At 35.7% G+C, this 17,570-nt stretch overlaps 1 protein-coding gene across 6 annotated transcripts in view; it reads left to right on the forward strand.

Moving 5' to 3' along the window:
* Positions 1 to 17,570, forward strand: part of LOC123555143 (malignant fibrous histiocytoma-amplified sequence 1-like) — a 30,730-nt gene that overhangs the window by 5,930 nt on the left and 7,230 nt on the right. For 4 of the 6 annotated variants that reach the window (XM_053547341.1, XM_053547340.1, XM_045345792.2 and 1 more), the window contains exons 2-11: positions 6,939 to 7,190; positions 8,241 to 9,116; positions 9,514 to 10,243; positions 10,621 to 10,859; positions 11,209 to 11,353; positions 11,898 to 11,918; positions 15,424 to 15,604; positions 15,871 to 16,026; positions 16,217 to 16,349; positions 17,040 to 17,211. In XM_053547341.1, the coding sequence (XP_053403316.1) occupies positions 7,014 to 7,190; positions 8,241 to 9,116; positions 9,514 to 10,243; positions 10,621 to 10,859; positions 11,209 to 11,353; positions 11,898 to 11,918; positions 15,424 to 15,604; positions 15,871 to 16,026; positions 16,217 to 16,349; positions 17,040 to 17,211 (2,830 nt within the window). In that variant the 5' untranslated portion in view covers positions 6,939 to 7,013. Of the gene's footprint in view, positions 1 to 228; positions 630 to 6,938; positions 7,191 to 8,240; positions 9,117 to 9,513; positions 10,244 to 10,620; positions 10,860 to 11,208; positions 11,354 to 11,897; positions 11,919 to 15,423; positions 15,605 to 15,870; positions 16,027 to 16,216; positions 16,350 to 17,039; positions 17,212 to 17,570 lie in introns of those variants that run through there. The other 2 variants (XM_053547342.1, XM_053547343.1) reach the window with 2 other exon arrangements.

A 17,570-nucleotide genomic window follows, 5' to 3' on the forward strand; every position in this document is an offset into this window, starting at 1 on the left:
ATTTCAATCAAGTAAACATAACATAAACAACATTGAAACAAATACAATTAGAGTTAGGAAAAAAAGTTACATGGTAAATTATCTGAATCCTTTTCCTATAGTTGTCTTTTGACTTCTTCCAAAATTTTGAAATGTTTAAGCTTGTACTTTTTAGTCCCGTACCATTGTATATCAGGACCGAATATCCATGTATTTGGTATTAAAATATGCATATGTATACAACGATATCTGTATATGCAAATGCATGTTTATACCAAACAGCATTTATCAATAATTATTCAAAAGAGTTTTAAGTGCATTTTGTACAATTTGTTTGGACGAAATACAATATAAATGTACTGATAACCGTCAGAAAATGAATGATTTATAATTCCAAATGTTATCAGACGGGATCAGCCAAATCTGTCAATCTACAAAACAATCGATTCCTAAATCCTCTTGATTTAGACTTTCGAGAAAATGTTAAAAGACGTCAATACTTCAAGTACTGTGGGCTAAAAAGGGAAATGATAAGTGCTTTGTTTAACATGTTATAAATTTAAATGAAAATGAAGTTCTACCTGGCAGCGAGTTCAGGAATTTAGTTGAAAGTGCCACTGTGCAATAATACTTACTGCGGATACAAAATGGTAATTACAAATTTTTGTTTGAATATACAAGTTTCTAGTTGACCATAAAATGAATGAAGAAAGGAAGAATAAAGATTTTTATGAAATGGTTATTTTATCAAATAATAAGTCGGTTGTTTCATATTTTCCTTTCATTCTGCAAAAAAAGGTCATCTATGGAATATAGATGTGAAAACTGTTATTATTTCAGTTTGAGGTTTTGGAGGTCACCCTGTATATTATCTCCCAAACTGGAAGGATAGCGGTACGAGAGCCATTCATATAATATATTGAACAAACAGTATACTATTTTAAAATATATCTTTAATGAATTTCAGGAAAACATACGCAAAAATATACAAACACAATTATATTATTCTTTTAATAGTATGTAAAATTGAAGGGGTCCCTGCAAGAAGGTACCTATCTCCATTTTGTAAAAATGTTGGGAAAACGCTTTTTTGTAAAATTTCGGTGAAATATGATATTTTCCAAGATAATTGCAGCTGTAGATTGTATACTTTTTAAACAGTCATATTACAAAATTTCGTGTATTTTGCACTACTTATATCATTTTTATATAAAAAAAATCTAGTTTTTGTCGATTATGTTTATGCAACAAGGGTTAGGACCATTGTTGCATTTGCATTTAAACCATGATTTGCGTATCATTTTTGCCTAAATATATCAATAAAATATATTAATTTCACATACCTGATGACTTTTAAAATTATTGGTATAGTCTATTTACATTAGGCCAGTGTTCTTTTTATTATCCGAAACAGCCATCAAATCCCTGAACTCTTTGATGTCAACTCATTGTGGAGTTAGACCCAATGTTGCATACGTGAAATACCATTTTTTTTCACTCTTAAATAGAATAATACGCTGCTGGGGAAGTTAATCAGGTGCGGAATGTTCTATTTTATACCACAAATGTCCTTACTCCATTTTGACCAAAAATGGAGATAGATACCTTTTTGCACGGACCCCTTCAATTATGGGATGTTTTATAGAATAAAAGTTATTTTCAATTTTCTTAGAAATAGACCATAAGCTTAATTAAGGAAAACACTAGGTAGTAATACATTAAGGTAATGATTGATTTCTTGCCGTTAAGTTCCCGCCATTAACTTCTTGTCATTTATTTCCTGCCATTTTTCAAAACATTAGAAAGATTATAAAACACAAGTTGAGATTATTTCAGTCTTAAAGAACCGTTGTATGAAAAAAAGCGTTACCTTTGAAACTTTGGCTGGAGTATTATGATTATTCTTGTACTGAATATTCTTTCATTTATCAGAAAGTTACCCGTGCATGTTTAATTGTTATCTGAGGGAGGCACATAGATGCAGAGGTAGGGACAGCGGACTGTGACCGCATTTCATGCATTTCGTCCCCTTAATGCAAAAAGGTACCAAGTGCCTTCTTTATTCATATGCTCATGGTACCTTTTTGCATTAAGGGGACGATTTCATCCATGTGATTATCAAATACAGTACAGAATAAAGAGCAAAGTTATATTAATTGGCTGTTATAACATAACTCAGTTCCTCAACAATGCTTTATTAGAACTATTATCCTGCATCCCGCCAGTAGCGGTTGTTCATTATACATTTCAACATAATTGGCAAAGAAAATCGGCCCAAAGAACTTTCAAATTTGTAATATTAGAAACTCTAGAGATCACAACATCTTTTTAAAGAGTTTGTTTAACACAATATATGACAGCTATTTACATACGTTTGCATTCATCGAAGACGTATTTTGATTTCTAACAAGGTATATTTATCTATTTTAAATTATGCTTTTCTGTTGGGGGATTAAACGCAGCCCAAAACACATTTTCCAGCCAAACGTGCCATGTTTTATTCAATGTGCAACATACATAATCTGTCAAATTTGATCCTCATGACGCAAGTCTATAGAAGTAACTGAAAATTTTGTTTGATAGAAAATTGATTTTCACAATTCGGGTAACCCTTTAGAATTGTAACTTATAGAACTAACGTCTGATTTATGTTCGATTAATTGATTACATGTATACTCAATGGATTGAATTCATAACTGAAGTGGATTGAACATTTAAAGGTAAACTTTTCTTTACACTGTTGACAGTTTGAGGTCAAATATACAAATTTCAAGCTTTCATTCGGATGAAAAGTGTCGAAGTATTTTCATAGATTGATCGTACCGTTTATATATTGAAAGAGAAACTCACCATTGTGTTTAATCAAATATAGCACGAACTATTTTTTTTTTATCGCGGAGGGTTACTTAACACCGACAAAGTATGCAGAGTCTAAGGTATTTTGTGAAGACAAGATTTCAGAATCTGTGAAATACGTGTTAATGATTACTAGTGGTGAAGTTTGTTCAATACTTGGCCCTATGAGCAATGTCGGCTGTCAAGAGTAACAATCTGCCTTTGAATGGATAGGACCCATCTGACTGTAAGACGGTCTTACTTAAACTTATTTGTTGCGCAGTTATTCTACAATTCACCCACATCAGAAGTAGAAGGTGAAAAAATAACAGACCACTTTGACAGCTATAACATAACCTCGGACCGAAATTTCACTCGGAATAATCTTCCTCGTTTATGGAAATCTCAACTATGAGACAGAGAATTCTGAATAAATATATCGCTGTAAGGTAATCATATCTCACCTACAAGACAGAGTATTTCGAATGAAATACTGGTATGAGATAATGTTAGCTGCCTACAAGACAAAGTATTCCGATTATATTATCTACCTACAAGACAAAGTATTCCGAATGAAATACCAGTGTGAGATAATAGGGTTATTATAACAGTAGCTTGATCTGGGATGCAGTATTCGGCTCGAGTTTTGCCAGATCGGATCTCACGAGGCGCGCAAGCGCCGAGTGTGATCCGACTTTGCAAAATCCACGAAAGCCGAATACAAAGCCCCAGATCTAGCTACTGTTCTAATGACCCTTTTATTATATACCTTTACCATTTTAATTGATTCTTGTTTTGTTCTTGAACGAAATCTTCAATCTTTATCGATATTAAATGAAACTTAGTGAAGTTTTTATGTGCGCTATTTATAGAAATGTGCCGGGTCATGCATATTAATGAAAACAGTCCGGCAGCATACAATACGGAAGGTACAATACGGAATTTAAAAGGTACAACACGGAATTTTTGTCTGTCTGTTCATATTTAATTGTGAAATACAAGCCGATTTTTTTACAGAATTTATATAGGTATATAATAAAACATAATCTACCTACAAGACAAAGTATTCCGAAAGAAATACCAGTGTGAGATTATGGCATCTACCTATGAGACAGAGAATTCCATATTAGATACTAGTGTTAATGTGAAGTAATCAAATCTGACCTTCGATACAGGGTGTTCCGAATTAAAAATCAATGAAAGATAATCTTATTTCACCTATGAGACAGAGAATTCCGAATAAAATGATACGCCACTACTCAGCTTGTGCAATATTTTTTCAATTGTTGATGCACGAAAATGTAAAAATAACCGAATGGTGGGATATCAACCACGCACATTAAGTTGTAGAAAAGAAAATCTTCGTTGGTTTTTGTTGTTGTTTATTTTTGGGGGGGGGGGTTAAATCTCAGCCTCGGGTGGAAAATCCTTATTTCAGAACTCATGGTTTCATACGAGTTATGACTGCTTCTTTCATTAATGGAACATGTTAAAATCTTTCACCTGTTCCTGATGTAAACTTCTGACGTCATTTGTGCACAACTGTTGCGGGTGGGATCAGCCCCCCAAAACATACAACAAAATAATATATAATCCAAAAAGCTGTCATGATGTATCAATATTATATTAAACATTGAATACATTCATCGGTGAATAATGATACGCAATTGCTAAGTAAGATCAAACAAGGATTACGTCTTAACGAACACATTAAGTCCTTGATCATTCACGTAAGCGGATTAATTTTTCAGTATCAAAAAATAAGTTCAGTAGTTCAGTCGGCCAAAAATGACTTTATGTTTAATATAATAATAAAAATCTATCTCACACGCAATCTGCAGTGTATATGTTGTACGGTATATGGAACAACAAGGAGGTTGGGGTTGTTGAAGTGCCAGGTATGTTTATAATATATATTTATATATTTCAACTTTTGTGAAGGAATCTTATCTCACCTGTGAAACAGAAAATAACTAATAATATTTCCGTGCGAGGAATTCAGAGACAGGGTTTCCGAATAAAAATCGGGATAGGATAATCCTGTCTCGACTAATAAGAAAAGTGGTATTCCGAAAAAAACCATCGATATGAGATCATTCTGTCTCACCCAGGAGACAGGGTTTCCTAATAAAATCCCGATGTGAGGTATTCCTATCTCACCTAAGAGACGGGGTATTCCTAATAGGATACCGATGTAAGGTAATCTTTTCTCACCTAAGAGACGGGGCAGTCCGATGAAATACCGATGTGAGGTATTCTTATCTCACCTAAGAGACGGGGTATTCCGAATAGAATACCGATGTGAGGTAATCTTATCTCACCTAAGAGACGGGGCAATTCGAATGAAATACCGATGTGAGGTATTCCTATCTCACCTAAGAGACGGGGCAATCCGAATGAAATACCGATGTGAGGTATTCCTATCTCACCTAAGAGACGGGGTATTCCGAATAGAATACCGATGTGAGGTATTCCTATCTCACCTAAGAGACGGGGCATTCCGAATGAAATACCGATGTGAGTTATTCCTATCTCACCTAAGAGACGAGGCATTCCGAATAGAATACCGATGTGAGGTATTCCTATCTCACCTAAGAGACGGGGCATTCCAAATAGAATACCGATGTGAGGTAATTCTATCTCACCTTAGAGACGGGACATTCCGAATAAAATACCAGCGTGAGGTATTCCAGTCTCATCCGGTGAGAAGTAATCTTATCTCACCTAAGATCTTTCGTACGGTAGCATATCTAGAACAGTTTTAGGTCAGATTTGGCGATTAAACTGATGAAAATTATTTTGCTCTGTCATTGATAAATTAGCACAGATTAAGATCAAACTTTGCAAGAGTGTTTAAACTGCAGCTACAGACAACTAAGCTAAATTTCATCAGTAAAGATCTGCTAAAATACAGTTATAGCAAACTGAATATCAAATATTGCTGCTCTTAAATCTAATTCGTAAATTTTCAGATTTTAAGGTAGTGGACCCGTAATGACGCTCGGCAATTTCCGTGAAAGTACGTATTCGCGGAAACCCATTCGGCATTTTTTGGTTGTAAATGTTGCTCAGCGCACACGTGACTCCGTAAAATCCGGACTGTGCCGAACAAGCATACGGAGATTACGTAAATTGCCAACTGTTATTACGTGTCTACTACCTTAAAACGTTAACGTAAACGACTTTTGTTTCATAAGAAAGAAGTAAACTTTTTTTTTTTGGAAGACTGATTTTTTGTAATTATTAGTTCTTTCTCTGAATTTTAGAAGAGTTACTTTATTACCATACAGTAAAACACCGCTCGCTCGAGGTCGCAAGGGGATGAGCAAAATGCTCGAGTTATCCATGGTTTCGAGCGATCCAAACATTGACCAACATACGAAGAAAATTGAAGTTTGCTTTAATTTATTTTGCTAGACAATGATGGAGTATTCAGACTTCCATGGAGATTTAGAGCTTTTAGCTCGAATAACGTAACGGATTCGCAATCAACAATACGGCAGTGACGTGAATTTTGCATAATTGTTTTACTTAAACGCTGTTTATGGAAAACTGAAAAAAAAACATATTTCACAACTTTTAAATCGCTGTCGACACTGAAGTTAATGTCAACATTTTTTTCAATCTATTGTCGAAACCAGTATGTAAACGACATAGTTTTGAAAAGTATTTTTGTAAAAACTTATTATGAATGAAAGTTAAAGTTTGGCAGGAGATCAATATGAGTTTAAGGTTCACCCGTTAGATAGATTGATTAATATTGATAAAGACTTTGTTAATCTGTTGTTTTGTTTTAAGTGAATATGTCATTTTTAGTGAAGGCCAAACATATAATGAGAAAGGAAATAGTGCATTCATTCTTTTTAATTGGTATCTTTGTTTAGGTGAACTCTTTTTTCTTATTGCATTGTTTTGTACTGTTTTGCATTCATGTTATATTATTGTTATCTTTATGTTATATACATGCAATTTTAAAACACAAATTTTCTCCGCAAATCAGATACTATATTGGTATATAGTTTTGTTTTATTGAAAATGACTTTCAGAAATGAAAATGCAAACTGAAAACTTTTATTTTATATTTACTGACGATAAGAATTTTCTTTCTCCTTTTGTATTTACAGAATATTAAAAAGTAAAAATGGAAAAGACGCGGAAATGTGATTCGCCATAAGGCAAGTAAGGAACTACTTTATTCAATGTCTACCACCGCTCGGCCGCGCAGAAGACCCGGATCCCGCGGAGGAAATTCTGTAATCAAAGGACCTACCATGGCGCACGTGGGTTTCCAGGGGGCGCGCCATATGCACCCAGAGCGTCTGCCCAGTGCTAAACGGGAAAGGACCTTATCTGTAAGACTGTTTGATACAAACGAAGTAAGTAATTCTCTTATACCATCCCACGGCTTGCACGGACAAATTTTAGCGAAAAAAATCCTTCTATGATTTCTACAAATAGAATTGAATATGTTTTATTTTACTGGTTTAATATATAATTTATTATAAAGGGTACATTAGTATTATGGCACATGATTAAAAGATCAAGCTGTTTTAACTGACAATTGAGAAAATACTTTATACTTACTGATCTATGTTGCTAATCCACAAATCGGTACCCCTCGGTACGACTGAGACTGAACACCACTAAATCCGGTAGTTCTTTAGGCTGAACACCATCAAATCCGGCTGTTCTTTATTTCATATTAAATCCACTTATTTCATAACGTTTTTTTTTTCGACATTTTCTAGCCTATCAGATTTCCAGAGTTTCATATTCCCATAAAGAACTATATCGCTATTATAGAAATAAGGGAAAGAGGTGTTAACTTTTATATAGGAAAGCTACTTTTAATCAAATACAATCCGCTGAATTTACTCCTTTTCGCTTCTTTCAAAAAGTTCTGACGCTGCCATTTTACCTAATATGCGATTTAGATAGAATGCTACACATACATACTGAAGCACAGTAGAGTAAAAGAAACCATTTGATTTGATAGTAATCAGTCTTAACATATAAACATGGCGGCACCCACATTATTTGGATGACTTTTCACTTTCTCTGTTGGCCTTTTTTTTTTTTTTACTTTTATTTTGGTCTTTGCGACAGCTATCACGTTACGTCGAATCGATAGTCATCCACCCTCCAGTATATGAGTGCTATAAATAATTTTAATTTCTAATTCATTTCGTATATATTTTGGTGCATCAAAAGAAATATTATTCTTCTCTTTATTTGTATTTTGAATGCGATTTTGACATATTTTTGTCAAGCATACTTTTTAAGAATGTGTTTTTATTGGTTAGTGTAGTTTAAGACACTGCAAAGAGCAATATGCTAACAGAGGCTTGGAATATAATTGTTACGATCACATTCTACGAGATAATGGATAACATTTATCTGCATATATACCTTCTGCTTTTTTAAAGGACACCCTAGAAAGTATGGACAACCAGTCGAGCAATGTTAAGATTTTGATGGTGAATGGTTTGAACATGAACAATGTGAGCGAAGGTATTGTGGAACGCATGCAGCATCTGCAGAAGTTAGATCTTAGCGAGAACCAGCTTATCGACACAAGTCTTCCTGACTCGTTTTCAACTTTAGACAATTTAGTGGAGCTTAACCTTAGCAACAACAAATTCACTAAACTCCCGCCATCGATCAAAAAGCTACGTAATCTTAGTCGATTAAGTTTAAGTTTTAATACAATAGACAGTCTTAAAGGACTGGAAAAACTAAAGAAAATGCAAGTGCTAATGTTGGATCATAACAAATTCACTAGTGTGTTCAAAGACATTACGCACATGCGCAAACTCGAGATTTTGGACTGTAGTTCAAACAATATACGAGAAGTGGGATTAGATGTGCGCTTCTTGAAGAACTTGCGTGAGTTGAATGTTACTAAAAATAGAATCTCAGTGCTTCCAACGGATGTGTTTCAGCTGAATTCTCTGGAATCATTGAAGGCTGGTCAGAACCAGATCTCAAAGATTCCAATGTTCAACATGAATCCACAGCACTGCCACTGCTTATCTGAAATAGATCTTTCCTCAAATGTATTAAACAAATTTCCCGGACATTTGTTGGTGATTACAAAGAAATTGGACATCTCGTCGAACCGGATAAAGACACTGGAGTGGAGTAAGATCAAGAAGATGGAATTGCAGACGGACAAGGATCTATATGTGGAAGGCAATCCACTCACGTTTCCACCAACAGATATCTGTGAGTGTGGATTGAAATCCATGGTGCAGTTCTTCCAGGAGACGCAACTGAACCTTAAAGTGTATCAAGGAATGAAGGTATTATACCACAATTTATATCACATTTTTGTCATTTTTGCCTTCAAAATCTATCGATTTTTTTTAAATGATTCGACCATACATTGACAAAGCATTACATATAGTAAACATGAACAGAACAAATAAAGGAACTTATTGGGGCACCGCACAGGAAGATCTTTCTCAGTAAATGAATATGATTATTTTTTCTTTCATTGTTGTTTTAAAGATCAGAATTAGAGAACTAGAAACGAAAGAAAAGATAGTAGTATACAACTAAGTAAAGTAGATTTTCAAAATATAAAAAATGCCTACTTTTTCAAATTTTTAACTTTTTGATCAGTTTTGGTTTTTGTTCAGTGATATGTCTGTCCGCTGACGTGTAAAATTCATTATAAGCAAGCTGCTTCTTTTTCAGATACTTGTTCTTGGTGCACCAGGAAGCGGAAAGACAAGTTTTGTACAGACTTTGGTTGATGGACAGTCCAGACTTTCAGAGGAAATGTACGAAAAGTCAGCCGGAATAGAGGTCAGTGACATGACCTTTGAAAACATCGCTAACAAACCAGAACCTCCGCCAAATGTCACGGTCACCAAAGCAAACATGGAAATCCATAAAAAGCGCTTGAGTGTTCACGGGAAAGAGCGTTCAGAGGATACAGATGACGAAGTGTCATCGAATGCAAGCAGTTCAGAACACAATAAAACATTGAATCTGTGTATCTGGGATTTCTGTGGCAATCCATTTTATTTGTATCCGCACTATATGTTCTTTGAGCAGCCAGCAATCGCTATACTGACTTTTAACATGTATACATACACGTCAGATAAATTTGACGAGATGGTTAGTTCTTGGTTTGATTGGATGATCGCAAAAACGAACAAACTCGTGGTATTGTTGGTAGGAACACATGCTGATAAATTAAAGAAAGAAAAGATGAAAGCAGTATGTAATGAGGTCAAAGCAAAGCTTCAGGCTCACGCAGAGAAACAGCGACAAATTGTACAGAAAAAGATCGACGAAATTACGGAGAAACCCCATATATCGCAAACATTGTCTTCTCAACTGAATGCCTACTCTCTGCTCCTACACGAGAAGTTCGTGGTACAGAGCGAAGTCATTACTACAAGTGCTGCTAAAAACACAGGTAGGTGACCTTGTTACAATAAACGATGTGTCAAGGGACTCACTTGTAACAAACGGTAAAAGAAAATTTGACTTGCCATTTGAATATAGCATGTTGAACGATGACACTTAGCTGCACCTAAGGTACTGGACTTATAATGATTATCGGCATTTACCGTCCATTACGTGTTTTTTTCGTATGCGATTTCGGTATTGTCCGTAAGCCATGAAAAAAAACTATTTTCAGTTATGGCCGAAGAATACTAAAATGTTTTAAGAAGAAAACGTATTAGCACGAAAATTGCCAAGTGCCATTACGGTCCATTACGTGACCTCATTTAATAAGTCAAAGCACGCTATTATTCGGTTTGTTTCAGCCCATGTTTTATTGTGTTTCAGGTTATGAAACCATTGCAGCTTCGGTTGAGATGCTGGCGAACGATTCCCGTCAGTTTCCGCACGTTCTACGACCGATCCCGACATTTTGGCTCGACGTCGAGTCGTTCGTCGAAGAAAGGGGAAATACAATGGTTGTTCCGATCGTGAAATTTGATCAACTTAAAGACGAGATTGGTGAAAAATTTGGAATGAAACATTTACTGAATACAATCCTTCAGTACCTTCACGAGACGGGAAAAGTAAGTATAAATATAATTAGGGGAAGTGTCTTTTCTTTGGTGCTTTCTTCAAGTACATGTATATCTAACTCAATTCACAAGAAAGATTACAGTTCTTAAGGAAACTATTTTCATTATGTTTTTAAGTTTATAAAAGTGTTTTTTTGTTTTAACTACCATAAACCATTGTTATATAAAGTTTATTTCAGAGGAATGTAGAAAAAATGTGAAATTTCCGATATATCTTTCTTTTTAAGTTGCCGCCATGGTTTGGGAATTATCTTTCCGTTTAATTTGGCAGCTCATTATATAAAATATAATGTCATTTACTCTGAAACAGATAGGTAACATTGTATCTTTATTCGTCTAGGTATTGTGGTTCTCAAACAATGCGGCGTTGAAAGGTCACGTGATTCTACGACCGGCGTGGTTCTTTGACATCTTCCGTGCGATTTTCCGTCATGATCTTACGGAGAAACTGGAAATAGAAGTAGAGGACAGCTTTAAGACCATAGGTATAACACATGCACCAGGATTCTCTAAAACTGTGTCGATATTTTGATGTGCTATATCGGATGCCGATTCTCAAAACAAATTCCTTTCTAGACGTTTTCAAATTCTTGGGCAGAACTTATATTTTTTTCTTTTCTATATTTTTGTCATTTTACTTGGTTTCTTTCTTAGAACGATTTGAACGATTTCTACTTTAACACTTAATGAAAATCTGCCTGTTTTTTATTTCTACTCCGGTTTCTTTGAATTTATACTAATTCCTTTGCATGGGTTTTACGTGTTTGCTCATAAGTTATACAGCTCCGTCTGGACTTTTTGATGTACATAGATGATGCCTGCGATTCATGCAATATCACATATATACACTTTGGAATGCATATAGCACAATGCTGCTGACATAAAAATGCAAACATTAGATGCACGAGACTTGAAGTGAGGAATGCAGAGCACGCGGTATACTTCTTTGGTTATATCTTCCTCTCGTATCATGGCGCGAAAAGAACACCATATATTTATCTTTATATTTCCTGCCTCTCTACGTTGCAGTGTTCGAGGACGAAACTTCAGGTGGAGTATCAAAGCTGCACATAACCCATACCGCACGGCTAATCTGTGCTTCAAATCATATAACATAACGTGCACGAGAGTCCTTGATTAAGTACACATTCGAGAGATAAATAAATCATCTTTGAAAAAAGCAAGATTTCAGCACGAGGGCCTATAGTTTAAAAGTCCTATAACAGTCAGTCATGTTTTTATCCCGTAATTCCAATTTACAACATGATGGTAAGATGGTTACCTTGCCTATTCCTGTGCCAGCCTAAAGTCTGTGGAATCACACAGTTTAAGACAGAGCAAGGCACCGATTGAATGAAGCAATTAAGTCTAACTATTGGACAACTGCTGACCCAACAATTAAGCAATGTATCCGTTCTTACATTCATAGGACAGCATATTTTAAGGTATTGGACCTGTAACGACAGTCTATAATATTTACGTTCGATAACATTTACAGTGCTTTTAGTTGTTTGAGAAACCATTGCCCGTTTTGGTTTTGTTTTCGGCCGATTCCGAAATACTGACAGATCAAATTAGAATATGACATCGCACGGAAATTGCCGATTACGTATTTTTCCGTATAGAACTTCGTCATTCTTCGTATGATTGCCCATAAACGCTACACTAGCAGCCGGAAAATGCCGAAATAGTATCGGGATAAAACGTTATGTCACGGAAATTGCCGATTACGTATTTTTCCGTATAGAACTTCGTCATTCTTCGTATGGTTGCCCATACACGCTACACTAGCAGCCGGAAAATGCCGAAGTAGTATCGGGATAAAACGTAATGTCACGGAAATTGCCGAGTGTTATTATAGGTCCATTACCTTAAGAAAAACAGTACATCACTATTGTAAAACAGTGAAATGAGTAGAGCATGACTTAAATTGGTTACATTTGCTTTCATTAAACCAAACACCACTAATTACAGCTTTTTTGACGTTCAATTTAACAAGAGTGGAATAGCTATTTACATTTTATGATGCATTACTGTATTGTGAGAAAACACTGTCTTGTTTGTTTGAACACAGTTTGGTTGCCGTGTTTTCATTGTTTTCAGCTTATTTTCTCAACAAACGTTTTGGTGTTTTATCGTAGTTAAACAGGGCCATTATTTTTTTATATTTTGGTTTACGAACCGCCAGGATGACACATGGTCGTAGGAGGAGGGAAAAAAATAAAATTAAAAAACAGAATCAGAATTTTTTTTTTCCGTAGGAAACGGACCTTTGAAAGGAATATGGGTAAATTCTACATAACATCACACAGGCTGCATGTTATAATCTTCTTTCCCACTTTTGATGCTTTCAGTTCCTGCAAATATACCTGTGACCTTGGTTATATTTGATTAAAAATGAGCCTTGGGGCTTGTCGTAGCAGCTTGAGAAAAAATTTTGTCTTGGTATTTCTGTGAAATTACATTAATATACAGCTGGGCAGGTAGCTTAACATTTTTCTTGAAAGGACTGTACTATACATAAAAACTGCATATATTCTCACAAACTAAATGATTGGAGACATAGAAGTCATATGTTAAACACTGACTGAAATTAATACCTTCTGTTAAAACAACAGATGGAAGAATCTAATACTCCCCACATTTGAACAACACTGTCACCATGGATATATGATTTTACACTCAGCAGCTTTCAAGCATCTTGGCTGTTTATGGACCCAGTCTGAAACTTAGGGGTACAGCATACACTGCACTGTGCCTAATAAGCAATTATCTTTTTAAGTGTTTGGAATAGGAAGTGTCTAGCCATCTGGTAAACAGACACCTAGCCTATGTCTGTTAACTGGAAGCCTTGCCTTTCCTCATATGGTTTTCTTGGTATTTGTTAATTTATTTTATGAATAGGCCTAATGTAACATAGTCGAACTAATCCGACGTATACAGTTTGTTTTATATTGTGACGGTCAAACTGTAACAAAAGACAGAAATTAAAAAGCAGCCACTCAGCGACAGTAAGCTTGTCTAAATGTAACACAACAGTTCATCTTTGCAATGATCTTTGAAAATTCTGTTAGTCAATATTTGTCTTGCCACATCGATCTACTGCACAGCTACATTGGAAAAGACAGTAATTACATCTATAATCAACATTAATCTGATGTTAATATATAACGTACAATAATTTCATTAAAAATACGTAATTCACAACTTATAAACAAAATAGGTTACTGGACGCCAAAAAGCTGTACAGCCTACAGGCTAAACGTTTGCTTACAGGGCCTTACAATTACACAGTTTTAATGTCCCCTGTACCAGTTTATATCATCAAACAAAAGTACTGTCATCATTGTGTATTTACTGTAAATGATATTTTTCGGGGAAAAATGCTTTCAAGTTCGCGTAATAAGCGGTGCTATTGGAACGACAGTTACCGTAAACGTAGTTGTATACTAAATACAGACTGCATATCACCGACAATTGGCCATTTGTTCAGGAAAGCACTACGTCGCAACTTTGAATGTTCTTGCATTTTCATTAAAATTACTTCAAAACTTTGGAAATAATACAGCCTGGGCGCAGCCATTTTTAAACGTTTTGTAAATTGCGTAACAAGCATATTGATTGGGCGCAGTATATATCGGAAATTTTAATTGGACGTTTACGTCATGCATAAGATATGAAGTTTAAAAATAGAATTATAGGAATTCCTAATGTTGATTTGACTCGTTCGCCGTGACGGATATTCGAAGAACGAGACATTTTTTTTCTTTTTGGAATACGCGATGCATTTTTTCTTTTGCAAGCTTTCATGTCATAGCGGAGGAAATAAAAAAATCACGTTTTTCCAATTTTATTTTTTTTCTGAAAACACGTTTTTTTTGAGCGGCGGTTCCGTAAACCGAAAGATCAAAAATAAAAGGCCCAGTGTTTTCGTTGTGCAATACGTACATATAGCTCAACTCCTCTAAATTAAGCTCTAAACAAGCACTAGTTAGCTCTCTTTAGTAGGTCTGGTTAACCCTATTTAAAGGGATGGGTATACAGGTGAACCTGTCTGTGTGGTCACTTGCCTTAAGTACTTTTTACTGTTTTCATCTCTACCTGTCTAACGCAGCCACCTGTCTCCACCGGCCATTATGTCACTTCCTTGACTGGCAGCTTAATATGTAGTTAGTGTAGGATAAACACCTAGATTAATTAGTAGATAGGGTATGGGTTTGACCAGGAACTAGAGTGAAGTGGGTGGAACTTGTAGTGTGTATTTTCATAACTGAAGTCGATACGTCAAATTAAACTTTGATATAAAAATAAATTTAATATGCGTAAGTTGTAGAAAATATACTAAGAGTACCTGATCTTTAAAAATCGTCCGTAAGAAACTGTCATACAATCCTCCATTAATACACGAAAACTTCACAACAACCATTTCAATAATAAGGAATCAATGTTTTTATTCATTGAAAAAGTCCAATAGCTAACACGAATAACCTAAAACATTTGCTGTGAAACAACATAAAATACTTACAGATTCTTCTTTTTTCATTTTCTCGAATAGGAATTACTCAAAGTAAGTACGACCAGATGAAAGAAGAATTTCTTGCTGAAGGTATCGTAGACAGGGACCTGTTGAAATGTATGCTGAGTCACCTGTTGCCATTGGAAACCAATGGTCCATTCTACGAAGTGCTTGATTTACTTCTAAATAACCTTGACCTCGGCTATCTAGTCTCGAAAAGGTATATACATAATCTAATATTTATTGAATAATCGTTAGACTTTATTTTATGGTACACACGTAGAGGAACACACATTTTAAAAAAGAATCGTACTTTTACATAGAACATATTTGCTTGTCGTCGGAGGACCAGTCATGACCGCGAAAAGACACGTGATTACCTTACCTTACCTTTACCTTACCTGTTCTTTGGGATGAAGTCGAAATACATTTTAAAACCATACATGCGTAAATATCGAAACCATAAAAAAAATGTTTTCTTTGCAGACCGCGGGAAAACGGATACAACCTAGATCCGGAAAAAGACAGTATGCATTCTCGGAAGTACCTCATTCCCTGGTTCCGGAATGTACCCGAACCTACCTCTGTACAAGAATTATGGGAACCAATCGCCGGAAACCAGAGACTTGCAGGCATTTGCAGGTGAGTTTTATTGTTATGATCAACAAGAGACTAAAGATTTAAAAAAAAACAGTTGGTCAGACTTTTTCGACAACTCTAAGCCTTCAGCTTCCAAACTTGTATCATGTGACTTGAAACAGTTTCTCTGTTGTATATTATTATCAGGAAAGTATTGTTTGTGGTAATTCTATCAAGTCTCCAACATTTTCAGGTTCCCTAAGTATATGCCACCAGGCCTGTTTGAGATGCTTAGTGTCAGAGCCCACAGGGACAAAAACAGGTTGAAATTTCTGTCCCATTGGGGCTCGGGCTTTCACGCCAGACACAGAGAGGAAAAGCTACAGGTAACGTTTACATTCAAATAACAATTATACAGAAACAAATGCATTTTTGTGTTTGTCTTCAACATTTTCACATCTCTACGTACTTTCTGGTAATCATCGATGCTAATTTCTCGTCTTGATCATATCATCGATATGGAAGGCCGGTGCGCCATGCTAATAGTTAAATGCTAAATGCCATATACATTTGTAATTGATGCGAAATGCTATTTGCCATAATCAAAGTCAGATTTCAGCTGTCAAATGATGAATACTGGTAATTGCAAAATGTTAAACAATAAATGATAAGTGTTTATTCAAATAAAGAGCTATATATCAGTGGAATAATGTATCTGTCAGCTTTGTTAAATAGTTCCGGTCCCAAACGCTTTACCTATTTGACATTTAGCATTTGGCATTTACCTCAAGTATATGGCATATAGTATTTGGTATGCTGCATTTAGCATTACATACCGGTATTTTACATTTAGCATTATGTAAATGGCGTTTAGCATTAAATATTTAGCAATTTGCGTGTCGTGTCGGCCTTCCACACATAGATGTTGATACATGTGTATTTGTTTCGGAGATGTTTTGATATGATGTACATCTTAAGGCCTTCGCCTTGATATGTAGGCTGTGGTTATAACCAATCTCTTTTTTATAAAGTTCCTAAATAAACACGTCTTATAGACCCTTTGGACCTTATTTCAGATAATGTTCAGCTACACAAGACATGAGACCGATAACGGAACTACCTTGAGGTTCGAGTTCCGGGACGACCATGGCTCAGACCCCCATGCCGACTCGGTATCTGCTGCAGCCATGTGGACTATACTTCTCCCTATTCTAATGGACTTTGAGGAGTTATTGCATTCCTACACAGGTAGGTGATTCAATGATTCCAGCTTACTCTAAATACTGTTATTTGGTAAATTTCACGTTTATTTGAGCCGCACCATGAGAAAACCAACATAGTGCATTTGCGACCAGCATGGATCCAGACCAGACTGCGCGGATGGATCCATGCTGTTGGCTTTCAAAGCCTATTGCAATTAGAGAAACCGTTAGCGAACAGCATGCATTCTGACAAGACTGCGCGGATACGCAGGCTGGTCTGAATCCATGCGACCGCGCAGGCTGGTCTTGATCCATGCTGGTTGCAAATGCACTACGTTGGTTTTCTCATGGCGCGGCTCATTTAGTGCGTTATTCGCGATGTAAGAAATTCGCGAAACGCGAATT

Source organism: Mercenaria mercenaria, chromosome 7 (assembly GCF_021730395.1).
Source record: "Mercenaria mercenaria strain notata chromosome 7, MADL_Memer_1, whole genome shotgun sequence".
Taxonomy (NCBI): domain Eukaryota; kingdom Metazoa; phylum Mollusca; class Bivalvia; order Venerida; family Veneridae; genus Mercenaria; species Mercenaria mercenaria.